Source organism: Myotis lucifugus, unplaced genomic scaffold (genome assembly GCF_000147115.1).
Source record: "Myotis lucifugus unplaced genomic scaffold, Myoluc2.0 scaffold_5, whole genome shotgun sequence".
In the NCBI taxonomy this organism is placed as follows: domain Eukaryota; kingdom Metazoa; phylum Chordata; class Mammalia; order Chiroptera; family Vespertilionidae; genus Myotis; species Myotis lucifugus.
The window spans coordinates 19,949,232-19,976,924 of record NW_005871053.1 but is presented as its reverse complement, the minus strand read 5'-3'; the positions used below and the strand labels follow the sequence as shown (position 1 = coordinate 19,976,924).

Here is a 27,693-nt window from a genome sequence, read left to right as displayed (position 1 = left end):
ATGGCATACTCAGCCCCAGGGCGCCTTATGTGCCACGCCAGCTCAGCCAGGTTCAGTGACCCTGAGAGGGGGCAGTGAAGGATTGAGAAAAGACAGACAGGAGAAGAAAGCTGGGTCTGGGTGGGACTCTGCTCCTGGATGGAGAGACAGCGCCAGAGCCCACAAGCCGTGTCTTTATTTTATAGCCAGATTCCACGAGGCAAAATAAGGGCGTGGTCAAGATGTTTACAACATTCTTGTGGGTTTCGATCCTACTCAACAACATGCACCTGAACTCTATCAAGCCCACATCACTCAGGCACGTGGGGCCATGTGTTCGGACCATAGGTTCAAGCTTACAACCATAGCTGTTGGCTATAATTGTGCTGGGAGGGCTCTCCCTCCAAGCTGAGACTTGCACGTGGCCATGAGAGGACTGTGCCCTCTCATCAGCCCAAGCCTTGAACCTGTCCAAACCCTGTAGCCGCTCTCCACACCAGCCGTGTGTAAGTTTCTACAAGTCTGTCAGTATTGCTTCAGCTGTGAGTAGCTGGTCTTTAAAATACCAGCTGCTGGGGTTGCAAGGCAGGGGCTCCTGGGTCTGTTTTTGGCTCACCTGCCTGGCGTTGAAGGGCCCCTTGTTTTCTGCACGGTGACGCCATGTCCCAGAAGTGGGGCGCTAAATCTGTGCAGTCCTTCCCCACTTTTCTGCCAGAAGAGACGCTTGCAATCCCAGGGTATCTACCGTGTGTTGCCAATGTGTGGTTTTCATGCCTGGTGCTGACTGGAAGTAGCAGGTCATCCGTGAGAATGACAGCTGACAGTCGGAGGGGCCACAGGGAACGGCAGACCTGTGTGAGGTCCCTCGTCACTCGGGCCAATCCAGGTGGGGATGGTGGGGGTAGAGACAGCTGTGCACCTTTCGTACCCCAGGTGTCTCCCTGCTGATGACCTAGTCACCAAATGTCATCACAGAGGGGGGATGGTTCCTATCTTAGGTTTAAAGAGACAAGAAAATATATAGTAGATTTCATCTAAAGTGGTAACAGTGCTTAGTGTAGGGTTTATGGCAATAAATCTATGGCTTTTAGACAACTTAGGCCTATCTCTGCCTGAGTTCTAGAGCAGAGCTTAATGTAAGTTTCCCTTTTCACCAGCTTCTGGGGCCATTTGCTCCTTATGTCTATTTGATGCTGAGGATTCAGCCCTTCAAAACCAGTGCTGTAGTCCAGTAGCTTCTCGTGCTCACTCGGGTGGCGTAGAGGGACCGGGCGGAGAAATCTTGTTGGAGGGGAGGGGTAAGGGACCCTTCAACGCCAGACAGGTGAGCCCAAAATGGCCCCAGGAGCTGCCGAGGACTGGGCTTGCTGGAGTGTCTTCCACCCAGCTCTCCACCCTGCAGCCCCAGGCCCCTTGCTCTGGGACGCTCCAGACCTGGCAGACGGCTTCGGTCTCCTGGCTTCCGGGCAGCCTGGAACATGACAGGAGCCCATCCGATGCTTGTGTGATCTCTGTCTCAGGCATTCCACAGCCATGACAGGTAAGTCTGGCTCCCACGAAATCCCGACCGAACAGAGTTGCTGTTTCCGTGTGGGTGCTGGATGTGAATTAGCCCAGCTTGAAATGGTCAGAGAGGCGCGGCGCTCACCTGGTGACCTCATGCTGTTGTGAATTGTCAGAGGAACTGTGTTTCCACACTCCAGGCAACTCTCACGCCTGGGAGCCTGCTGTCTGTGTTTCTGGCCAGAACTTCCAGCTCTTTGCAGGGTATAGAGGCCCTTCTATTTCAGCATTTGCCAGTTTATGTGCAAATAAAGCAAAGTGTGACCACCCCTGGAACCTGAGTCTGAGGCCTGGCAGCTGGGGTGGGGCCTTTCCAGGCCAGTCTCGGGGGAGAGGGTTCTCACACCTCTTTCCTTACTGGGCCATGAAATATAGTTGCATTTCATCCTTGATGTTTTAAAACTTTCACTCATCTCCACAGAACTGTTTTAGTTTCCCACTCTGTGGCCCTCCCCATCCCCCTGGAGGGGGGTGTCCTTTAGTTCTGAATGGCAGGTGGGCCCAGGTGTGAGCTTACTACACCCACGGCCTCCCCAGAGCCAGTGCATGGCCCCCGGGGAACAGGATGCCTTATGGTTGAGTGAGAGGTGACCCTTTGCTCATTGGAACTCGACCTTACTTTTTATGGAGAGAGGCTTTTGGCATTCACCTATGTATGCACACCCAGGGCAGAATTTCCGGGGAAAGACTGGAAAGAAAAGCATTTGTCCACTGCTTGTTGGGGCCCGTGGAGAGTCTGTGCTCAGGAATTGCTGAAAGTATCCCGTGGAGAAGCTGAGGGACTGGCATTTGGTGTTTTGAGGTCCTGAGCATCTCGCCCGCACTGCTGGTGAAAAATACTTGTCCAGGCGTTCCTTCCTCTGCTCGGGTTTGTCCTAGCAAAGTGCAGAAAGGTCCCTGGAAACCCAGGTTTCTGTCAGTAAAGTCAGAAATAGAGGTTCTTGGTTGTCCTTGGGGTAAAAGCATGAACGAGGGACAACCTAGGACCCCAGATGGGTGTGAGGAAACACAGGTACCCAGGACCCCAGATGGGTGTGAGGAAAGAGGGTAACCCAGGACCCCGAGGGTGTGAGGGAGGGATAGCCCATGACGGGGTGGGGGAAATCCAGGATCCTAGATGGTTGGGAAAGGGGTAACCCAGGACTTTGGAAGTAGGGGTGGGGGGGAACATTAGGGAACACAGGACCCTGGAGAGGATGGGAGAGGGGTAGCTCAGGACCCTGAGAGGAAGGGCTGGGGTGGGGTCACCCACAGCCCTGTAAGAGAGAGGACAAACTGGGGGACTGGAGGACATGGGAAACGAGTAACCCAAGCTCTGGAAGAAGGGTGATGGGCGTGGGGGTCCCCCTAACAGTGAGGGGCTTGGGGGTAAGAACTGAGGGGACGGGTTTGTCCACATCTGTCCCCTTCCTGCTCAGCAGACCCCTGGGGTTGGTCCTGGCCTGGGTGTGCCCTGCCCTGCAGGCAGGAGAGGGGTGAGGAGCGAGGCCTGTTGAAAGCACAGAGTGCATCTCAGGGCACATGACTGGTCGCTGGATCCCCGATGCTCACATCTTGTTGCTGTTTTTGTACATAGTCACCATTCTGGTGAGTGGTTCCTCAGATCCATCTTTATTATTATTTTTTAAATATATTTTTATTGATTCAGAGAGGAAGGTAGAGGAAGAGGGAGATAGAAACATCAATGCTGAGAGAGAATCACTGATCGGCTGCCTCCTGCACACGGCCTACTGGGGATCGAGTGCAACCCGGGCATGTGCCCTGAGCGGGAATCCAACCATGACCTCCTGTCGATGCTCAACCACGAGCCACGCCCCGGTCGGGTTCATATCCATCTTTAAAAAACAGGCTTCTGCTCTCAACGTAAGAACTTGTACTCTTGCCGAAACCGGTTTGGCTCAGTGGATAGAGCGTCGGCCTGCGGACTGAGAGGTCCCGGGTTCGATTCCGGTCAAGGGCATGTACCTGGGTTGCGGGCACATCCCCAGTAGGAGATGTGCAGGAGGCAGCTGATCGATGTTTCTCTCTCATCGATGTTTCTGACTCTCTATCTCTCTCCCTTCCTCTCTGTAAAAAAAAAAATCAATAAAATATATATATATAAAAAAAAAAAAAAGAACTTGTACTCTCACATCGTGACAGCAGAGAGCCTCCTACCTGCAAACTGTTGCTTGTCTTTCCGTCAGTCACTCCTAGGACTGCGGGTGGCTCATCGACGCCACTACAGATCCATATCGATTCTTTCAGGTTCTTATGGAAATGATATGTGGATTCTTTCTTGCTTTCTTTTGCTTTTCTGAGACTGGAGGTGAGCGTGTATACAATGGTTCTGTGATCACACGGGCGCCCTGCGTGGCGACCCGCCCATCACTGTCCTCAGCACACAGGCCCTGCCCTTTAGGAGAGCAGGGAGAGCAGCCCGTTGCACAAGCCTGAAATAATTCGGTGTAAGAGGATCTCTCAGAAATAGCCCTCTCAGCACAGTTCGGAAGTGACAGCTGCTCAGAGCTGCGATCTTCTGAGAGATTTTTAGAACAACGTCTGTATGAAATATGACTTATGTCACCCACATTTTAGGAAATAGTTTTTAAGTGGAGTTCACGTTATTTATAGCACACATGGTTCCTCAAGGGGTGTGAAGAGGCTCATTTGAAGGGGGAAACGTCAGGGACAGGGCCCGAGGAGCAGCACACATCTTCCTGCCCCAGGTCCCAGTGTCCACGAGGCTGCGCTGCGGTGTGGGCCTTAGGAAGCCCCGTGTCCACGGTGAGGAGGGAGCACGGCCATTGTAGACAATCCTGACTGTCCCTGGGAGAGAGCGTCATCGTTCTTCAGAGAGGAAACGTTTTCCTACACTCTGGGTCTAAAACAACATTCGTAGGCAGTTTGATTAGTCGGACAGTTTGAAAGGAGACTTCCTGGAGGCAGCAGCGTAGGAATGAAGACCTCAGACTCCCGTCAGACCCCCTGCCTCCCAGGCCTGTCCCTGCCTCCCATGAGCTGTGTGACCTTAGGCAAGTTGTTCAACATCTCTGGGCATTATTTTCATCATCGGTTAAAACGGAGGAGTGGTACTTGCCTCACGGAAGTTGGCTGTGTATTACATGAATGTGTGATTAATTCCATGAAGCATCGCACAGGAAGCACCTCACGGTGTCATAGTACATTGTTAAACTGTGGCAGATCTTCCTGTTTTTGATAACATGGCTCCAGGTTTACCAGCTGCTGGGGTTAATTCCTGACTGACACTGATTGGCTTCATGATTTGGGGCAAATAATGCGACTCGTCCTTTCCCTGCTAAAATGCACATAATCATCCAACTCCAAGGGTCCTTGTTGAGGGGAAATGAGAATTCACGAATAGCATTGTGCCCAGAGCTCAGCAGAGGGAGCTATGCTGCCAGGGTTGTGATAAGGTGATTATCAATATTAATTAATTATCATTGTCATATAGTATTAGTTTATGCTATGCATTTGGACTTGATATAGTATTGAAATGTTTAAGTGCGAGGATCTTAGTTATTTTGCAATGCTTTAGAGATAGGAAGAATAGAGGAGAATGTTGGTCACACGTGAAGTCCTGTTTAGTGGCAATTGCACATTTTATTTCTTTAAAGAATTCCCTGGCAGCTGGAGGCTCATGTTTTATCTTTCATCTATGTATGCACGGAGACTGACAGTGTTTTGTTTTTGTTTTTGTTTTTTTTTAATAATTTTTATTGATTTCAGAGAGAAAGGGAGAGGGAGAGAGAAAGAGAAGCATCAATGATGAGAGAGAATCATTGATTAGCGGCCTCCTGCATGCCCCCTACTGGGAACTGAGCCCGCAACCTGGGCATATGCCCTTGACCAGAATCGAACCTGGGACCCTTCAATTCACAGGCCAGTGCTCTATCCACTGAGCCAAACCAGCCAGGGCTGACAGTGTGTTTTGACACTGGAACTGGTCACGTGTCCGAGTGTCCTGGTTCCTCAGGTTAGAACCCTGCCTGTGTTCGCCTCTCCTTAGGGGCTCCATGGGAAGTGGGTGGATGAGGTGGGGGAGGCAACGTGTTTTTTATGTGCTGCTTGGTTGCCACCTGTTGCTTTGTAACACAGAGTCCCTCTCCTTGACCCCGCCCGGCCTTCCACCTGTCCCTGCAGGCCCTCCTGGGAGCCTTCTGCCAAACAGAGAACAACCAGGAAGGGTCAGAACAATCAGGAAGGTGTTTCAAACAAGCGCCTGTGAGGCTCAGAGAGCTTGTGGGCAGTGCCGGCTTCCTGTTCATGAGGTCCAGGGCCGCCCTTCCCGGCACGGGCTCCGTCCAGGCGGGGGTGCCCCGGCCTCTCGGGCCCCTGGACGTGTCTCAGGAAGGGCAGTCTGCGCTGTGTTTCGCTGGGGCCGCACATTGCTGAGCTGAGGATTTGGTCAAACGACAGCCCTGTCTGTGTGGCGACGAGGAATGGATCGCTGCTGGGAAGTGTGTGCTTCTGCCTCCCTCCCTCAGCGATGGAAGGAAAGGCCTAAGAAAGTCAGGCTGTGAGGGTGGCTGTTGATAAGTCTCAGCCCTGTTCCTAGGAGGTGCAGGAGGGGGTGTTGCCTGGCTTTTGGGGTGGCGGAAATGGGGGACCCACCTTCATCCAGGAATTCCTCTGGGGCCAGCCTCTCTGAGGCCTCCGTGTGACAGCCCAGCCCCAAACGGCGGCAAAGCCAGGCACAGGCCGGGCTCCCCCTCTGCTGTAACCATTCGAGGGTCAGTTGTTAGAAAGTGGAGGGGAGAGGCTGCCATTCCTGAATGTTTTTGTTTTGTTTTTTTAAATCATGAAATCCCTAGTTATATTTTACCTCTTAGATAAAATCGCTGAGAATTTTCCAGTGTTTTGCAAACACTCTTTTTATTTTTGTTTTCCTCCTTTACAGTTGAGTGTGGTTCGCCCGTCGAGCCTTCAGCGGAGGTTCAAACCTCACTCCCTGCCTTCGTCACATCCAGTGGTTTCCATCTTAGTCGCAACTAGATCACTTTTAAGAGAACCCCCTGCTTACTACTAATATTGGCACTTTCGGTTTTTCCCATTTTCCACTCGTTTTTATAAGTGATGGGGCAAGCCAATATATTAGTAGATAAATTGCACAAATAAAAGCAAGTATGCAGGCATAGCTGAGCCACTGCCCGCCCTCAGCCACCCAGCCAGCAGGGAGTGCCCTCTTAGGGCGTGCACCTTTGTGGCTAACGTGCTAACCACGGCCTCGGCGGGTGGTTTGAGTCATCAGTGTGTGATGTGTGAAGAGGTTGCTACCTGCCTCTGTGGGTACTGACCTGTCCCCCTTCTCTCAGCCACCAGAGTGGAGACAGAAGCCTGTAGGGGAGAGGGTTAGCAGGTGTTTGACAACGGCCCTGCCATACATAGACTGTTACAGGCAGCCCTGCTTATGGAATGCCTGTGTCCCTGGCAAGGTGAGAGTTGCATTTTTGTAAGTCACATCTCTAATACGTAAGAGATCCCTGGAAACAATCCATTTTACAAAGAACCGTATCTCACTGATGTTGTCAGTAACTTCATACTGTCGCGTATCAGTTCGGTTTTCTTGAAGTGAGTATCTGCCGAGACAAAGCTACTCATGCTCTGAAGACAGAGGGGGCAGTATTGCTGGGATAAAATCACTCAGAATCGTCAGGAAAAGATAGGCGCTTGCAGGGGCATTTAATTACAATAGTGCCATCCAGTTAAGGATTTTGCAGGTGAAAGAAATGGTGTCCAGTTTGGGTCCTAAAACATGGCACGTGGTCGTTTTGATTTGGGTTTCCTTGGCCAGCAGACGAGGCCTCGCCCATGGCCAGGGCGCACTGTCCTCCTGCCCGGTCCCCTCTCCTGTGTTCTGACCGGGCCGCGTGCAGTGACCCTCGCTGGAGCCTGGTGGCCAGCTCAGAGGTCAGCCTGTTGAGCGGAATAGTTGGAATTCCTGAGCAGAGCTGTGCCTTGATTTTGTTTGTTTAAGCATGCGTTGCCGAGTCTTCAGGCTGGCTTATTCCCGAATATGGTATCCTTCCATCCTGTGGCTGCTGACACCCAGATGCAGCCCAGCCTCAGGGGTCCTGCGGGATGCGGCCCAGAATACTCAGTCTCGGCAGGAAAAGGACAACACGGGTCCTGTTGTTCACTGGCGTCACTGGACCGTGAGCGCTGGTAAGACTGTGTGTGCAGAGCGGGATCCCCGCAGGCCTGCGGAAGCGCTGAGCCTCTCCCTGCCGGGCTTCATCCCCTCGAAAGGAAGTTCATGGCTAAAAGCACAGAAGACAGCCTGTGTGGGAAGAGAACGGGACCCAGCCCCGTCGCCGGGCCTGGGGGCGCTCTCGTGTCAGCTGCTCCAGCTTCTGGCTTCTCTGGCGCCTCCGGAAAGCACTGAGCCCTATTTTTAGAGCCGGCCTGTCTCGGGGGGGATGTGCTGCTGCTGCAGAAATTCAGTAGCAGCTGCAGCAGACATTCTGATTTAAAGGACCCATTTATAATGCGGACGAAGCTTGGTTACCAAATGAAAGAGGATGGAGTGTTCCGGTGGATCAGCTGCTTCAGACCTCATCTCCTGGAAGCCCTGAGTTTATTCCTTCTCCTGGGGGCTGTGTACATGCCGCCCTGTCCCTGCCCATAGCGTGTGTGTGTGTTTGCTCCTGTGTTGCTTGTCACGCTCAGCTGCCGGTGGAGGAGAGGGAAGAGGAGGGCCTCCCTAACTGGAGGAAGGGTGCAAAGAGCAGCAGGTCCAGGAAGTGTGGCTCACAGCCCGGATCTTCATCCCACTCGCCACTCTCAGGGGGCATGTTCAGATCCGTCCAGATAATGTATATAAAGGTGCCCCGGGGTTTAGGAATCATTAACGTTAGCATGATGGCGGCGCCATGTGCTGGGCATGCCCTGGGCAGCAGGCCACGACCCTCTAGTGTGGACGCTCAGTGCAGACAGGATCGCTTTGGCCACTGGTTTTCAAACGTTTTGGATATGGGAACCTCCCACCTCCAGCCCAATGCAGGAGTCTATACAACTGATACAAATTCTGTTCTGTTCATGGCATTTATCTTTTCAAGTTAGATGTAAAGTCAGCGACAACGAGCCTGTGTACACAGATAGGAACGGCCCCACCGCGGGAGCAGCAGTGGCTCACGCTTTGTGTCCACGTTGCATTCTGGTGGCACCGTCCAGAGAAAATCCGTCATAACACACGGCAGCTGTTGTTGAGAGGGACTCTCCTGTATCGTAAGAAATCCTTAGGGCAGACAGGTGGAAGCATTAGTAAGATGGCTGATGACAAGCCCCTCCTGTCGCACATCCCCCGTGTGGGGCTCTGGGATGGAAACAGCTCGGGGGCCTGTGGGGCAGGTGCGGGTGCCTCTCTGTGACACGTGAAGAGGTGGCGTCACAGGCCCAGTGCCCTGCGACCCGCAGGAAGGTCTGTGGAGACATCTTTGTTCCTTGGAGGAACTGCTCTCTGTCGTGGATCAGGCCCAGACGTCCAGTTTATATCCTGTTGTGTGTGTGGCTCCCAGGGCTTCACGCTGCTGAGCTAAATAGGTAAGTCCGCCTGTGCTGAGAGGGGTTCTGAGGAGGACGTCGGGCCGAGCCGTGCGTGTGGCAGGCTGCGGTCCTCAGTACTTGGCTGCCCGGGTCTTAGGTGCAAGAGAGCAGGACACCAGGAGAGCCGGACGCAGACCAGGGGCTCGCACGGAGCCGGGCCCACCCCTGGGCCTCTCCCGGGACCGCCGCAGCCGTGCCCAGTGTCACCCCAGGTGTGAACAGCCACCCTGTGTCTGTGCTGCTGTGCTTTGTTTCTTGGAATCGATGTTTAGTTTGTGAAACGGACCCCTTGTGTTGCATTTAGCGGCATAGTGTTTATTGTCCTTGCTTGGCCATTCCACTAGTTATGATGCCTCCTACGGTTGACGGCCCACTGGGTTGCTTCCAGCGTGAGCCCGTTGCACGCGCGTCTCACTTCACTCCGCGGGCACCCACCCCCGGGCACGTGTCTACAAGGTGCAGGGTTGCTGGGTGGTAGCGTGTGTGCACCTTCAGCTTCACTCAGTGGTGTCGGTGGGTCCCCCCGTCCTCAGTCCCGCAGCGGCATGTGAGCGTCCCCACTGTCCCACATGCGTGTCTCACGATTACGAAGAAGGTGGGCACTTTCCCCGTAAGCTCATTGGCATTCGGATGGACTTCACCTTTGCGAGCGCCTGTTTCTGTATCGCCCCGTCTGCACACCGAGAGGCCGTACTGGTTAGTAGGAGCGCGCGATCTGTTCTGAAAGCTGGAATTTGTTAGCATGAGGCTGTGTCTAAACACAGAGCGTCCCAGCAGGCAGCAGGAATAGACCGGGCATCACGCGCGACCTCTCCTTCCTCCTCTGCGTCATAGAGGTTCCCTGCCGAGGTGTCTCCGCCCTTCGTCCTCAGTCCCTTCCTGTCCCCTTTCCCACTAAAAGCTTCTCGTCTGGCCTGGCACTGTCCCCAGAACCTATGTCTTTTCCTCTAAGACAGCGGTTCTCAACCTTCCTAACGCCGCGACCCTTTAATACAGTTCCTCATGTTGTGGTGACCCCCAATTTCATTGTTACAAATTGAACATAATTAAAGCATAGTGATTAATCACAAAAACAATATGTAATTATATATGTGTTTTCCGATGGTCTTAGGCGACCTCTGTGAAAGGGTCGTTCGACCCCCAAAGGGGTCGAGACCCACAGGTTGAGAACCGCTGCTCTAGACAGTGATTCACATGACAGGGCAGAGGCCCCCCTTTTCGCTAAGCCCCTCTTTTTGGCACCCCTCCCATTAAGAATCAGGACTTGGGGTGGGAGCACAGTCACTGACGTGAGGGTGTTGGTGAACCTTTGCTCCATCGTCTCTTTCCATTCAGGCCATTCTTATCCTGGCTGCTCCCACAGCACCCCGCTACCAGCTGGCCGCTCACCCCTCTGGATCACCCTGGACTCCTTGCCGAGCCCCCGGGGCCTCTGTAATCTGACTTCCCTTTCGGGATGTTCTTCATCTCCAATCGTGACTTGCTACGGAGGTTCTACGTTCTGCAAAGGCAGGAATGAGGATGCGCTCTTGGCCGCCTCAGTCATTCTTGTTGGATGAAATGCATGCCTTTAGAGTAAAAGGCCACATTGGCCAGTAATACTGATCTCTGTGTTTGTGAGGCACTATTGCCTGGTTATTTCTTGCTGTAAGAAATCAACAATGTAGCAAAAACTTAGTGACTCCTGAGTCTGCAGATGGTGGCTCGGCCCTGCTCACAGGTGTAGGAAGGCTCGGCCCGGGGATCCATTTCCAGGATGGCCCACACGGTCGGCTGTGTGCTGAGAGCTCCCCCGGGGCTGCCGGCCAGACCTGGGCTGCGGTTCTCCTCCCTGTGGGCCTCCCCGCGGGCAGCATGGGCTTCCCCACCGCTGGCATCTGGGTCCCGAGAATGAGTGTCCCGAGGACGCAGAAGCCGCTCGTCTCCAGGACCTGGGCCCAGACGCAGCCTCAATCTCGCTGTGCTGTTGGTCTCAGAGCGCACCCAGGTTCAGGGGCCGGGGCACGGATACGCAGCCCCCTTCCTCTCCGTGGCAGGAGAGTCAGAGAATGGGTGGCACCGTTGACCACCACGTCCTAACAGTGTCCCTCCCCTGTGACTTCCCTCAGCCCTGACGGCCGCTGCAGGACGCGGGAAGCTGGAGGTCTGCGAGCTGCTGCTGGAGCGCGGAGCGGCCGTGTCCCAGGCCAACAGGAGAGGCGTCCCGCCGCTGTTCTGTGCAGCACGCCAAGGGCACTGGCAGGTACCCCGTGGGCCCCGAATGCTTCGGGAACGGTGGATGGGGACAGAGCTCACTCTCGCCCGTCGCTCCCCAGCCCCGTGTGGTCAGTGCCCTTGCTTCTGCTGGTGCTGTCTGTACCACCTGCCAATAAAGGTGTGCATGTGACAGGCCGCACAGGCAGCCGGGTGGGCGGTGGCCAGGAGCAAGGCTGATCACCAGGTCAGAGACCACAGTGGCTTCCTGATACCTGGGCTGGGGCAATGGAGTGGGTGTCCCCCATTATAACAGAAGACTTGCTGTGATGTGTCTGTTGTTGGTGTGATTGTTCGCCCATTTGTCCAACATCCCGGAGGAAGGATGGTTCTCTCGTGCTCTCTGGAAAAGCACCGCTCCCTTTGGCCAGCACTGCGGGTCAGCCTGGTTTCTGTCACTGTGTGTGAGTGGCTCACTGTCCTTCAGTCATGGAACATGGGGCCCTTGAGAACAGCGTTCGGTCATCTGTTCCTTCATTTTGTCAGCAGTGGCCACGTACCTACCCCATGCCCGGCACCAGGTTACACACAAGCAACAAACAGATAAATGCACCTTGCCATGTTCATTAGAGGGAGAATTTTCTAGACCCAAGTTTGCATCATGGTATTGCATCTCTCCCGATTCCTGCCAGTTCTGTTGGTAGGAGCTGTGAATGCCCCCCACCAATATTTCGGCTTTTCTCCTTTTATTTCCCGGGGCTTGGTGTGTAGCATGCATTCCCTGGGACCCCTGCATGATGCCCTGGCTAATCCTCTCTCCTGGTCTGTTTCCTACGTCATGGGGAAGTTTGGAAAGCATTTGTTGGTGTATCAAGAACAAGAGAGCATGGGAGTGTGCCCCCTTCTCCCGTGGCGACCAAATGAATATGCAGAGAGAGACTGGACTGCCCCTGTGTGAAGCCATTCCCTCCTGGGTAGTAGTTGTGTGAGATGCTTCTCTGGTTTCCTGGTTTTGCTCCCCAACCTCATCACGTGCACTGAAAGGCATGGTCCCAGCCCTAGCCGGTTTTGCTCAGTGGATAGAGCGTCGGTCTATGGACTGAAGGGTCCCGGGTTCAGTTCTGGTCAAGGGCACATGCCCAGGTCCCCAGTTGGAGACGATTCTCTCTCATCATTGATGTTTCTGTCTCTCTCTTCCTCTCCCTTCCTCTCTGAAATCAATAAAAAGATATATTTTTAAAATATATTAAAAAACATTTTTAAAGGCATGGTCCCAAGGGAGACTCTCCTGCAGGCAGCTCTGCTGAAAAGGCCCGCTGTGAACATCACACCGCCCACCAGGCTGAGTCTCAGAAGAGCAGATTGCATGGGTGTGGTGGGTGGAGGTTTCCCTGCACCCCATCTCTGCACCCACCTCTCTGCCTTTCGCCCTTTACTGCAGGAGTGTCGCTTCAGCCCCTTTAGTTCTGCTCAGTTATCCCACAAGCCCCGCTGGCTGTGTGGTCAGTCCTTGATTGTGATTGGCACCAGGTCCTGTGCTTGCATGGTTTTAAATGTCTACATCTGGAAGGAGAGTTTGTTCAAAGGAAGACAATAGAAAATTGCTACAGGCCACACGGGTTACACAATTTAGTGGGGCTTTTAAAGGAAGAGAGTCCTTTTGCAACTTTGAAAGGTGGACAGTCCTGCCTGGGGATAGAGGACAGGGTATAAAATAGAGCAGGGGGCCGTAACTTGGTGTGTTTATTTCAGATCGTGAGATTGCTGTTGGAACGCGGCTGCGACGTGAACCTAAGCGACAAGCAGGGCCGGACACCCCTCATGGTGGCCGCATGCGAAGGGCACTTGAGCACCGTGGAATTTCTCCTTTCAAAAGGTAGCGGCACTGTCTGCCCCTCATGGGTGTCTATTGGATGGACAAAGAAAAGAGCTTTGGCGGACTCGTTCAGTACTTCCTGATTCTAAGTTTAAGTCTTTCTGTTACCGAAATGTTCTAACTGAACAAGTGGAGAGAATAGGTAATGAAGCTGCATACCCATCACTCAGCTTCAGCGTGATAATCGGGTCCCCGAGTCAGCTTCTGGCCTCACAGCACCTGCATCTGGGCTTTGTCTTGAGGAGTTCACAGTCTATGATTGGGCTTTTTTCTTTCAGGTGCCGCCCTTTCTTCTCTGGACAAAGAGGGTTTGTCAGCATTAAGCTGGGCTTGTCTGAAAGGTCACAGGGCTGTGGTCCAGTTCCTGGTTGAGGAAGGAGCCGAGATAGACCAGATGGACAAGAATGGCCGCACCCCCCTGGACCTGGCAGCCTTCTACGGCGACGCAGAGACCGTAGGTACCGCCGGTGGTCACATTGCTCGCCTGCCCTGCATGCAGGGCTAGTGCCACAGAGAAACCAGGACCTGAACCATATGTGTGTGTGTGTGTGTGTGTGGTTAGTGTGTGTGAGTGTGTGTGTGTGAGCATGTGTGTGTGAGTGTGTGTGTGTTGTATTATAGGATATTTTTGTTTTTATTTAATTGTGTGACAGTCTATTCCAGAATGTAGTAAAGATTTGAATAGACTCTGAAAGGCTTAAAACTACATGGTGACAAGCTGTATGTACAATGGATACACATACACACACACGCATGTGTAGTTTAATTTTCTTATAGTAACCCGTATAAATAGAATTCTTATATAGATCCTTTAAAAATCACTTCTATGTATATGAGAAATTGCTAATCAAATAATTAGCTGGTTTGTTTTTAAAGCCAATATGGCGTTGCCTAGAATGCTTTGGGCGCTATCTTTATCTCTTGACTGATGCTTAAGCCTAATTGAGATCTAGGGGATAAAACCTTAATAAACTAAGAGCTGAAAACTGTTTTTCAGGGTAGAAACCATGTCTTTGTCAGGAATCACATCTCTGGTCCCAGCAGGCACTAGAGAACTTCTCTGTTCTCTGTCAACTTTATTTCCATCCTAGGATCCCTAAGGGCCAGAGGCACCGACAGTCAGCTCCTCTAGAGTTATCACTTTTGAGTATTTAATATGCCCGGTGTCAGGGTTACCTGGAGAGACAGGGTTACGTTGCTAGAAGCTGTGGACCTTGGGACAAACGCCATTGTCGCCTGCACATCTGGGCCTGATGCTTTTAAAAGGCAGTGACATCAGCGTTAAATGGTCTCTGTGTCCCGAGCACTGTAAACTGTACTTAATACTGACTTTCAGAAATAGCTCTTTCACTGAGCCTCACCGATTACACTTTCACTTTTTATCTCGTACTGCCTTACCAAATCCTGCAGCTTACCAACAACAGGGAACAGTGAAGGAGTGTAGCATTCTAGTACCTTTTTTAAAACTGTGATGAGCAAAATAACGTAAAATGTGCCACCGGAGCCATTTCTAAGAGAAGAGTTCTGTGTGTGAACTATACTCACCCTGCTGTGCAGCCGATGTCTAGACATTCTTACCTTGCAAAACTGAAACTCCCTCCCCATTAAACAACTCTTCCTCACTCCTCTCTGCCCTGGGAGCCCCATTCCACATCCTGTCTCCCTGCGTGGGGCTGCTCGAGGTACCTCGTGAGTGGAATCTACAGCATTTGTCCTTTCCTGCCAGGCTTATTCCACTTCGCATAATGGCATAATGTCTTCGAGGTTTATCCATGTTGTAGCACGTGACAGGGTTTTCTTCCTTTTTAAGGCTGAATAAACAGTCCGTTGTGTATATGTACATGTTCTTTACCCAGTCATCTACCTATGGGCACGTAGGTTTTCTCCACCTCTTGGCAGTTGTGAATAGTGCTGTTATGAACATGGACATGCAAGTATGTCTTTGAGATCCTACAAATTCTTTGAGATCTATGCATATTCTTTTGGGTATAGGCCCAGACGTGGGATTGCTGGATCTAATGGTGATTCTATTTTTAATTTTTTGAAGAACCTCCCTACTGTGTCCAGAGTGGCTGCACCATTTTCCATTCCCACCCACAAAGCACAGGGTTCCTATTTCTCCACATCCTCACCCACACTTACTGTTCACTGTTTTATTCGTTGTTTTTATGGTAGCCATGCTAACAATGTGAGGCTGTACACCCTAATTGTGGTTTTGATTATTTGCATTTCTGTAATGATTAGTGATGTTGAACATCTTTTCATATGCATATTGGCCATTTGTATATCATCTTTGGTAAAACATCTGTTCAGACCCTTTGCCCATTTTTAAGTTGGGTTATTTGGGATTTTGTTGTTGACTTGTAGGTGTTCTTTATATATTCTGGATGTATATCCTCTGTTGTCATTTAGAACAGCAGGTGGACAGATAGGGTGTATCTATCAGATCCACATGAAACTGGCTACCGTCTTCTTATTCAGTAAGTGGAGCCATTTGAGTAGCCAAAGTGGTTTCCTCCTGTTGTTCTCTATTTAGTCCAAGTGACAACTATTTTATCACATCAAACTGGTTGTTGTACCGGGGTCTCCAACTTGCCGTCTTTGTAGTCCCAATATTCAGGTCTCACTCCTAAGCCTTGAAGTGAGTTATAATCGGGTCCCTCTGATCCCAAGCTGCTCATCCATCCAGCCTGTTCCCCACTATGTGGGTCTGGGTGTCTCTGACGTGCCCGTGGCCGGAGCCTCCAGCATGTTGGAGCTGCTGCACGGGGCCTCCTAAGGGATTGGGGCCTTGTCTCATCTCTGTGGCCCGGGAGGGGGTGAGACAGACACATGGTGACGTGTGCATGTACCGGCCTATGGTATGTGAGTGTGTGTACACACATGTCCCTCCCGGGGAGCCTCACTGCTGATTTCAAATTCACTTTAACAGAGCGGGTTCTAGGTATGGCTGCCACTGCTCTTCTCTGTTCTCTGTCAACTTTATTTCCATCCTAGGATCCCTAAGGGCCAGAGGCACGGACGATCAGGAGACGCTCCTAAGCCAGCCGCTGCAGGTGGCCTAGGGACAGCGCCCCTGCCAGGAGCCGCCCCTCATGCCTCTGTCCCCCTGCAGGTGCTGTACCTAGTGGACAAGGGCGCTGTGATCGAGCACGTGGACCACAGCGGGATGCGTCCCTTGGACAGAGCCATTGGTTGTCGAAACACATCAGTAGTGGTCACGCTGCTGAGAAAAGGAGCCAAATTAGGTCAGTAAATGCCTCCGTTCAGCAGTGAGAGGAAGGGTGACCTGCTCCCAGGGTTAGCTGTCAGGTGTTTGGCCCTGGCCAGCATGGGTCAGTGGTTAGAGCATCAGCCTGAGTACCGAAGCGTCCCAGGTTCGATTCCCAGTCGAGACAGGGCCAAGAGCATGAGTGGTGGGAAGAGGGCAGAGGGATACCGCTGAGGCATCTAGAGTGGAGGCTGCAGAGGAGCGCACACGGACGCTAGAACATACACCTTCACCGCCAGTGGTCACGGGCACGGCTGGAAATGGAGGCGATTACTATGCAGCCTTGTTTATTTTTACCCCATGCCCATCGGAAGGGAGGGATGGGTCGTGGCTGCTCTGCTGCACTAGTTTCCCAGTGCTTTCTCGCCAGAATAACAGTTTGTGCCCAGTACAGTTCCCCTCCCAAGGGCTTACTTAGTTCAGCGGCAGGTCAGCAGGGGTCCTGTCCCAGTCCCAGGGTGTGCTGCCATCTGGAGGCCGAGGCACACCAGCAGTGGTCCCTGCCGCGGGGTCCCTGCCACGGGTTCCCACCATGTGTGAGCGCAGCTGGGCTGGGCCCCGGAAGATCTGCACCCCTTTCCTCCAAGGCCGCGGAGGCGCCTCTCACTGCATGTTTATTTTGCAGGAAATGCTGCGTGGGCGATGGCTACCTCCAAACCTGATATTTTGATTATACTTTTACAGAAATTGATGGAGGAAGGAAACATGTTGTACAAAGTAAGTGGTGCTGCCCTTTTCTGCGGCGTTGCCATGGCCCGCGAGCAGCCTCTTAGTTTGGTGCGTAATGGACGTGGCTGTGTGGCTGCACCGGGTCCACGTAGCGTGGCTCCCATAGACGTTCCGAGAGAGGCCCCTGGCCTCCTGCCCAGGCTTTCATATCCTGACGGCAGAGGCTTCAAGGTAGAAAGCACTTCTGTGTGAGAGCCGTCATCTCTGAATGAGTCCCTGTGGCTGTAACCGTGGCCCGAAGCCTTGGTGTGAGGGCAGCGTGGCTCCTGATTTAACTGGCACGTCCTACAGGAGACTCCTCAGGGCACGGAGCCGGGAGATGCCAGAGAGGAGCACCCAGGAGACATTTTCGGAAGAGAGCAAGCCCTGCTTCTCTTATTTTAGTGTCTTAAGCTTCTAGAGCAGCGGTTCTCAACCTGTGGGTCGCGACCCCTTTGGCGGTCGAACGACCCTTTCACAGGGGTCGCCTAAGACCATCCTGCATATCAGTATTTACATTACGATTCATAACAGTAGCAACATTAAAGTTATGAAGTAGCAACGAAAATAATTTTATGGTTGGGTCACAACATGAGGAACTGTATTTAAAGGGCCAGAAGGTTGAGAACCACTGTTCTAGAGTGTGAAACTGTTTCTAGAGATGTTTTCACCTAAGATGTTAAGTAATATATAACACTGAACGAAGTGTTTCCCATTTCCCCTTAGAAATGGAAATATGACTTACACATGAATAAATTTGACGTTAAAGTGAGTTTTCTAAAGTAAGACACCAGATTAGATCAAAAGCAAACTTTGGGAAGGGCCAGATAGTAACGATGGGAGGCTTTGCTCTTCGGTCTGTGTCACACCCAGCTTCGGTGCTGTGTGGCCGAGGCAGCCACAGATGATACGGAAGTGAAGTAGCGTGGCTGCATCCCAGTCACACTGTGTTGGTGAAAATCGGCAGCGAGCCACCTTTGACCCGCAAGCTGTGTTTTGCCAACCCCTGGGTTAGTTAGATGCTTAGGCCACTTACATAGATCACTCTTCTTTCCTCCTCTGTGATTAGGTAGAATTAAAAGATCCTAAAAACAAAAACCTAGATTATGACCATTTTAATCCTTTTTACCAGGAGACGACAGCACTTGCAACGTTTTTAGTTTTTCCCCTTTCAGAATAATAACAAATAAATAGGCATGTCGTATGACCCAGCAGGGTTCCTGTCCTGGAAATCAGTTTGAAATTGAGTTCAGAGTGTGTACTGTTGCGGCTCTGAAGTGGTTTTAATGTGAATTTTGGTCGGCAATTATGTTAGAATACCAAGCCGTTTTCAGCAGGCCGCACACCTGCTGCGCGGAACCGGCTGAGCATAGGAGATGGATTTCTTGAGCCTTGAAAATGACGCCTGGTGCTGTTCTGATTTTTAAAACCCATGCTTTCGTTCCTCTCAAAAGAAAAGATTATTATTCTACAGCAAGACTCTACTTGCCTTAGGAACCGCATTGTGTTTTCACTTGATTTCTGTTACGCTTAGCATTGAAATATCTCTATGAGATATAAAATGAGAGACATTCACAGAAAGGTTCTCAAAAATATATAGCAGAAGATAATGTGCTGCGTTAAGATTGTTGGTTATCAGTTTGGCAGTTTACGGACGCCTTCCTGTGAAACCGGCTTCTGTCTCGCCTTGTGAAGCGCAGAGCCTAGCGGGCGGCGAAGCCACGTGTGTTCACGCTGGTTAGCGTCCGACTCTGGTTGTGGCGCTTTCTCTTCAGGACCCCTTTCAGCGTGCCGGCGTGGTTTCGGCAGTGGGGGGAGAATAACCGCTGTAGGGTGTGGGAGCTTACCCATCTTGGAGCCTCTGGTACAGGATGACTGTCTGTGATGCTTGGATCCTAGAAAGGGAAGATGAAGGAGGCAGCCCAGCGGTACCAGTATGCCTTACGGAAGTTCCCCCGAGAAGGATTCGGAGAGGACATGAGGCCATTCAATGAACTAAGAGTTTCTCTCTATCTCAATTTGTCTCGCTGCCGAAGAAAAACAAATGTAAGCTGTGCCCCTCGTTCCAATCCTTTAGCAATAGCCTGTTGTTGTAATGGGGAAGGCCAGCCCTTCCATAGACCCGGTCATGGGACCCCCACCTGAGCTGCGTGCACATTGCTGCGAACCTGGCATATGGCCCGCTGCTCCTCTTGGATGACCGTCCTTTGATCGGTCTCACTGCCCACCTCTCACGGTGCTGACAGTGCACCTGGGTGTAGTTTCCTCTGCTTCAGTGCAAACTGCTCCTCCAGCCATCCCTCCCAGCCGCAGGGGCCAGCACAGTCAGAGTGGCCCATCCCAGATTCAAATGGTAAAGTCCAACTCAACTGGATTGCAACCTGCCTGGAGCTTACTATGCTTGCTAAGAAGTTATGCCAGTAACTGCTTAAATCCTAACAGATAGTAGCTAACTCAGTTAATTTGTAACTCATAGCTAGTAGATTTGTTTTAGTACTTCTCTCTTCTACTTCCTTTTTAACTTCACCCTCCCACCACCAAATCTGTTGACCTGTCTGCTTCTGGGCCCGCTGTTCTGCCTTCCGTCCTGTTAGCGTGGATGATGCTCCCGGACCCCCTGTGGGCTGACCCTCCCGTGTGTGCTGGGTCCATCTGCTCCCGCCTTCTGGTGCACTGCTTCTACCGGTTCTCTCTCCCGAATCATCTATTTTCGCTTCTCTACGGGATCCTCCTAAGAATATTAATACACTTTACCTATCTCCTAACTTCAAAAACTAAACAGAAAAACAAACGCGCCTTGCCCTTCATCTCTCTCCAGTTAAGTCCCAATTCTCTGTTAACCTTTAGAGCAGTTCTCAACCTGTGGGTCGCGACCCCTTTGGCGATCGACCCTTTCACACGGGTCGCCTAAGACCATCCTGCATATCAGATATTTACATTACGATTCATAACAGTAGCAACATTACAGTTATGAAATAGCAACGAAAATAATTTTATGGTTGGGTCACAACATGAGGAACTGTATTTAAAGGGCCAGAAGGTTGAGAACCACTGGGTTAGAGCAAAACTCCTGTTAAACAGTTGTCTGTAATCATGTTTCAATGCTTCTTTTGACTCGTCTATTTAAATATCGACACCAGGACTTTGGCATGGCAGAAGAATTTGCTTCCAAGGCGCTCGAACTGAAACCAAAGTCCTATGAAGCCTTTTATGCCAGGGCGAGAGCGAAGAGAAACAGCAGGTACTGTCTGGGGTTAGATGCGTGACTAGAGAAGCCTTCTTGTGCTTCTGGTGTCAGAGCTGCTGTTGACTTGGGGGCTTCTGGCTCATAAGCCGTCCTGTGGGGCCTCTCATCCCTTTTCATACTGAAGGGGTAGCTTCCAAGAGGCACCGGAGTAGATATTAGCAATGGCTAAGCTTTTCTTTTCTCCTGACGCCTGAAGGACTATTCCTTCCTTCCACCCCAGCTGACACTGCAACATGAAGGTCCTAGGTGCGTTGTATTATCACAAGTAAAACTGCCCACTAGAGACATCAAGTGTGTGGGGGGGGGGGGGGGAGGGGGAGGGGGGAGGAGAAGGGGGCAGGAGTCCTAGGACTTTTGAGTAAGAGGAGGTGTGGTGAGAGGTGAAGGGGGAAGATCACTTTAAGAGGATTCTGACGGCCACTGACTTAAGCCTGTTCTCATTCCCAGCCCAGTGGTCTTTATAGAGGCAGCCGGCTCCGAGCCACACGGATCTGGCTTGCAATTAGCAGCCCCACTGAGCTGAGTGACTCTAAGCTAGTTCCATGGGTCCTGTCTACCAGTGAGGGTTCACACCTCTCATAGCCGAGCTGGGTTAGGAGCAGCTGCATTCAGAGCATGTGTTTGCGCGGCGTGTGATGGTACCTTCTCTTTCACATGAAGGCAGTTCGCGGCCGCTCTGGCGGACCTGCGGGAGGCTGTGAAGCTCTGCCCCACCAACCAGGAGATCAGGAGGCTCCTGGCCCGCGTGGAGGAGGAGTGCAAGCAGCTCCAGAGGAGCCAGCAGCAAAAGCAGCAGGGCCCACCGCCCGCCCCGCCCACGGACTCGGATAACGAAGAGGAGGCCCCAGCCCCGGCGCCCGGCGACCACCTTCACCTTGAGGAGGCTGCAGAGGACACTTCTCCGCAGGAAGGCTCCGTTTCCCTGACTCCCCGGCCCCACCCCTCTGCCCCGTCCCCCTACATCCGGAACCTTCAAGAAGGGTTGCAGGCCAAGATGAGGCCCGCCTCGCCACAGAACCGGCCAGGAGCCGCCCAGCCCCCGAGGGAGCCCGTGGCGCAGCCGGGGCTGGTCGTGCAGCCCACCAAGCAGGCGCAGATCGTGAAGACCAGCCAGCACCTGGGCTGCGGGCAGGCTGGCGTGAGGAGCGGGAGCATGAGACTGCAGGGCTCCTCCGCGCACCCTCCGCCGAGCCCCATGCCAGGCCGGATCTCCGTGGCCACCGCTGGCGGCCGAGGCCCGCACTCGGAGGGCGCGGGCACGTTCACCGCAGGGGCGGGTCCGGGGCGGTTCGGGGAGCGGCCCGGCCCGGGCCACGGCGTCCCGCTGCAGCCCAGCGAGGGTGGCGCTGCATACCCTCTGCCCAGCAAGATCAGAAGCGCAGAGCGGCTGCTGTCTCACGCCGCCGTGGCCGTGGACGTGGCCCCGCTGAGCCAGGGCGGGCCAGTGGGCGGCAGCGACATGCGGCACCCCGCTTCCCTCGCCAGCTCGGGCTCCTCCGGGTCTCCCTCCAGCAGCATCAAGATGTCCAGTTCAACCAGCAGCTTGACGTCCAGCAGCAGTTTTTCCGACGGCTTCAAGGGCCCGGGGCCAGAGGCTCGAGTCAAAGACAAGGCGGTTCACCAGGTCCCGAGCGGCACCGCCGAGCACAGACCGCGCAACACTCCGTTCATGGGCATCATGGATAAGACGGCCCGGTTCCAGCAGCAGAGCAACCCTCCGGGCCGCACCTGGCACGCGGCCGTGTCGGAGGGGCTGCTGACGCACACGCCTGCGGCCGGCCCGCAGGCCTCGAACCCGGAGAAGCCCTCCCTCAAGCAGGCAGCGGGGTATCACAGCCAAGCCAAAGCCTGTGCCGCGGCCACCCTGGGGGGCAGCATCCACAACGGGGCCCCCGTGAAGGAGCTGGAAGACAGGAAGTGCCCGGTTCCAGCCCACTGTCAAGATACCAGGATAAGCAAGACTGTGGCTCATCTGTACCAGGAAAGCATCTCTAAACAGCAGCCTCACCTCGGCAACGAAGCCCACAGGAGTCACCTTCCCGCAGCCAAGCCAAAGCGCTCATTCATAGAGTCAAATGTGTGAGCCTGAAGAGAGACCCGCTGGGAACTTGAAAAACTGTGTGTTGGCTCTTGGTGGTAATTAAAGTGTTTTTTTTATGAGAAAAATTACTTTTCAGCCATATTTTTTTTCTTTTTTCCCTTGGGGGTGGATCAGATTTATTTAAAATGTGGGATAAAGTTTCTTTGATAAATACCAGAAGTCACCTTCAGTAAGAATGCTAACCAGAATTGAAAACTGCAATTAGTTATGCCTATTAAAATTAAACACTTAAGGCAGCCAAATAACTTGTGCTTTTCTCTTATGAAATTGTTTGGTTTTTATCACTCTTCTCCTAGCCTTAGCTGTGTGATAAGATCATAATATTTCTTAGAGAATATAAATGTCTAGTCCTCTGCTCTATGGGAAAAATCATACTGTTTCTTCGAGAATATAAATGTCTAGTGATAGTTTTAACTCATGACTAAATTGCCAGATGATGTATTCTGGAAAAGATGGAATTTTCTAGTTACAGTTCCATTGAGTCAAATCCCAGTTTATATATCTATATATAAAATTAAGACCCCAGTGATTTCTAGCTGAATGTGTGTGACTATAAATGTTATATACCTGATTTTCTTAAGCAAAATACAGGAACAGCCAAGTATTGTTCCCTTCATAGCTGTTCCCTGAAGAGGATTAAGCACTTATTTCTGTTATGGTTTTCATTAAACATATTTTTATGGCACCTTTTTTGAGCTATATTCCCATTTCAAGGTGTTTTAATATTTGGAAACAGTGTAAGCTATTTGGAATCCTGATTGGTGGTCAAGTTGGATTGGGGCTAGAATACTAAGAATATAGCATTCTCGGTGACATAAATTAGCCTTCAACAGGGATAGCACTCCTGCAACAAGCCTTCCGAGGTCCTTTAAGGACAATATTTAATTTGGATCCTTAAAGTCTGGTTCGTTGGTTGCTTTTGTTTTATTATACAATCATTATTTTATAGTCACATGTTGCATAAATAGCCAAGTGTATCCAGACATGTATATACTATTTCAAGTAGCTAATCTTTAAAAAAAAGTAAGTCATATATTTGCATGTTCTTTGTAAACGTCATCCATGCTGGTTATTGCACTGAACACTATATTATTATGGCATGTTAACAGTGTACCAGTAACGGCACTTTATTTCATTTATATGAACACCTTTGAGGTGCTACTTAAGTTCAAACTGATGTATTATTCGTTTGTAAAGATAAGGTACAGGAATGAACCTTGGATTAAAGGTATTTTTATATGAAAATGGTGTGCTATTGAAGGATGTTAAAATGCTAGTTTGAGAGAGGCGGGAGTGTGTTTGTTTTATACATTGGGATGTGAAATTTATTTTCTGGCATTGGGGAGAAGGAAGTTCTATATTTACAGAATGTTTTAAAAATGAATCGTCGTAATGAAGTTCCTGTGAGCATCCTTATGGTTTTGTACGAATAGGAATCTTCTGGTGTTATTCTTCAACATTTGTTCCTGTTGTATTTTGTACAGCTTTGTTGTTTTATAGGCTTTTCATGAGTTCTGCTATAACTTCTATGGCTTATTTATTGTTTTCTTTAATATTTGTGAGTCTTACTCTTTTGTTATGTAGTTTTGTTTCTGCACAACTACTGTACTTTTCCACATGGAATAAAGACTATTAATAGAATTTGTTTTGCATTACTTTAAGGCAACCATGGGTAAGTAGAAAATGTCCTGGTGACAACTATCTGCCTTGCTTTAATCCAGGGTGATCTTGTTACCCTAGAGCAGTGGTCGGCAAACCGTGGCTGGCGAGCCACATGCGGCTCTTTGGCCCCTTGCGTGTGGCTCTTCCACAACATACCACGTATGGGCGTGCATGTACAGTGCAATTGAAACTTCGTGGCCCATGCGCAGAAGTCGGTTTTTGGCCTGGGCGAGTCTATTTTGAAGAAGTGGAGTTAGAAGAAGTGAGGGGTGTCGGTGGGTCGGCGACGGGTGACGCGACACAGGCGGGCCGCGGGATACGCAGCACGGGGGAGGCGTACAAGATTCATGCACGAGTTGAAATGGAGAGTGAGTACGCAGATCTGCTCCTGCATAACAAGGTACGTTGGTTATCAAGAGGAAACGTTTTGAAACGTTTTGCTTCCTTATTAACAGAAATGAAAGCATTTCTCCTTGAGAAGGGTGTTCACTATCCAGAACTAAGGAACGATCAGTGGATCCAAAAATTTTATTTCATGGTAGACGTTACGTCTCATCTAAATCAGCTTAATTGTAAACTACAGGGGAGAGGAAACACAATTTTTTCGATGTTAGAAGAAATTATTTCATTCGAAAACAAATTATCTCCTTTTGCTCAAGATTTTGAAAGAGAAACTTCGATTCACTTTCCAAGCCTGTTGAAACATGGCCAAGAAAATAATTCTGATACTGACATTTGCTATTTCAAAACAACACTTTTAAATACGAGGGAAGCTTTTGTCAACAGGTTTCAGGAATTCAGAAACAGCAAAGCGACGTTAGCCTTTGTTAAAAAACCTCTCAATGCTACTGTAACAGAATTAAGTTTTTCTCCCTTTAATATTGACATTGGCAACTTTGAAATGCAATTGCTGGATTTAAAAAACAGAACTGTGGAGCTCGAAATTTGAACGTCTTTGTGCTGATATAGAAATATTGGAGAAAAACAAATGTGAACTTAGTTCACAGCACAAGTGGTCTGTTTTGAAAGACCTGGAGAAGGAAGATATGTTGATTTTAAAAACACCTGGAATAGTATTCCTGACTCATATAATCAACTGAAAAAAAACTAGCGTTTGCTGTTCTTTCCTTATTCGGATTTACATATTTATGCGAACAATCATTTTCAAGCATGAACCTCATCAAGAGTAAATTGAGAAGTCATCTTATTGATGAGAACCTGGAATCGTGCCTAAAATTAAAAACAACATACAAACCTGACTTACCCAAACTTTCCAAGGAGATGCAAGGCCATTGTTCACATTAGTGTTTGTCAGTCATTGCCATTATTAAATTTTATGGATATTGTAAGGTAAATTGTAAGGAATTTAATTTTATCAATAAATAATATCGTTATTAAGTATGATATCAAGTTTTATTCAACGTACCTATAGTTTAACTAAGACTTAAAACTTTAAAGTTTATTAACTTAATTCTAGGGAACGTTGTGGAGTGAAAGAAGATGTAGTGTCGAGGATTGAGAAAGGTATGTTGAGATGGTTTGGACATATAGAGAGGATGAACAAAAGGAGATAGACGAAACAAGTATATAAGACCAGTGTGGATGGGAGAGTTGGAAGGGGTCGACCTCAGCGAACGTACCTCAATCAGATTGAGGACATTTTTAGCAAAGGCCAGCTTAGGAGTACCCTAATTAAGTTAATAACAATGTACCTACCTATATAGTTTAAGTTTAAAAAATTTGGCTCTCAAAAGAAATTTCAATCGTTGTACTGTTGATATTTGGCTCTGTTGACTAATGAGTTTGCCAACCACTGCCCTAGAGAAATAGTGAAAAGCCTATTTTCATAGCAATACTACTAAATGCATATTTAATTTCATTTGGTCATAATTTTAAAATAAAGGTGTGATAGCTTCTAGAAATCCCCAAATATTCAAGGGTCAAAATTAGTCTTTTTGCCTGAAACAGGGAAGAAAGCATGAAGAAGAGCATTCTGGAATTTTCTTACCTGTTCTTGGTGTGTTTTTACTGCCAACAGGATATCTTTAGTACTGTAACTCTCAAACATCTGGGCAAAATGAACACTATTAATGTAAAAGTTTGTTCTTCAGCACATTTGTATTCTTTTTCAGTTATAAGTGTATATTTGTCTATACACACATATTTCCGTTCAAACTAATATGAGAGTGAACATTAAACTGTGTGGTTCTGTAACAAAATCCTGACATAAGCCTAAGTATTCCCTAATAGTACTGCACGTTATTGTCTGGTTACAGCTATTACAAAAAGGCTAAATATAGTATTTTAAGTCCTTCTTTCAAGGTATATATTTAAACTAAAGGTTAAAAACTGGGTGGGAGGAAAAAGTGTTGATTAATAGATAATTCTTGTTGATGACTTGTGTGAAGCTGCTAGTGTGACTATTAGAATTTATTACATATGACATTATGATTTTGATATATTCTTAGGAAAACTAAGACATTTGGTTCAGTCACACCAGAAGAGGCAAAGTCTCCTTGGGAAGCTACAGGTCAGTCCTGAGGCCTGGGCAGCGGGCAGGTGAGTGCTGCTCCATGGTCCTGAGCGAGGGGTGGGGCCTGCCTGGAGAGGACAGCAGAGGGTTCATGTGGTGTCCCTTCCTATGGGCCGTGTGGATTTGGTTTGTTTAGTTGTTTGTATGTTTGTGGGGAGGGGGAGTTGTTTGGCTTTTGTTTATGTGTAAGTACTTCATTTGGGAAATTATTGGCATCCTGGTTTTTTTTTAGCCAGTTTAACAAGAAACTATACTGGTGAAATGTAGAAAAGACAGACAGTCATCTCTAACATTTAAAAAATAACCAAACTTTTATTGTTTTTCTATAAAAGACTTTGATGATTTTTAGTAATTTTTATACAAAAACCAGATTTCCTCCTTTGGAAAATAATATCAAAACAAAAGATATCTGGTCCAATGGTAGGCTCTCTCAATTAAAAAAAATCATTAAAATCATGTTAGCATCCTTTCTCTTTTAGAACATGTTCCCATCCTTTTTTTATCCTCTTAAGAATGTGAGAAGCATGTGTAATACGAAAAAAAGCCCCACAAACACTTATAGCTATGACACACACAAAAATTCAGCAATACATTATTAGGATGACAGAAATTGTACAAAGCAGCAATTATAGAGAAAAGGCATTTGGAGATTTCTGTGGTAGCTAGGCTTTCTACCTTTTTTTTAAAAAAAAATGTTTTTACTGATTTCAGAGAAAGGGAGAGGATCAAGAGATAGACACATGAGAATCACTGACCAGCTGCCCCCTACTGGGGACCGAGCCCACAACCCAGGCATGTGCCCTAATCACAGAATCAAACTGTGACCTCCAGGTTCATGGGCAGATGCTCAACCACTGAGCCATACTGGTCGGGCAGCTTTCTATCATTTTGTGAACACACAGCTTATTAGCTACAAGTTTTTAAGATGTAGGAAAAGACTGACTAAAATATATACAGTAATTACATTGCTTATCCCCTTTTATTTCAAAGTTTTGAACAATTACAAGGATTTTGG

The 27,693-nt window shown here is 49.7% G+C and overlaps 1 protein-coding gene across 1 annotated transcript in view; it reads left to right on the top strand.

Annotated features, from left to right (window-relative positions):
• The window catches only part of TANC1 (tetratricopeptide repeat, ankyrin repeat and coiled-coil containing 1), a 233,453-nt gene extending 209,329 nt beyond the window's left edge, over window positions 1-24,124 (top strand). The window contains 8 exon segments of the mRNA XM_023745748.1: window positions 11,196-11,329; window positions 13,033-13,156; window positions 13,435-13,610; window positions 16,272-16,404; window positions 17,053-17,144; window positions 19,035-19,181; window positions 20,276-20,376; window positions 21,043-24,124. Coding sequence (XP_023601516.1) covers window positions 11,196-11,329; window positions 13,033-13,156; window positions 13,435-13,610; window positions 16,272-16,404; window positions 17,053-17,144; window positions 19,035-19,181; window positions 20,276-20,376; window positions 21,043-22,465 — 2,330 coding nt within the window. The 3' untranslated portion in view covers window positions 22,466-24,124.
• Window positions 24,125-27,693: the final 3,569 nt, after the last annotated feature.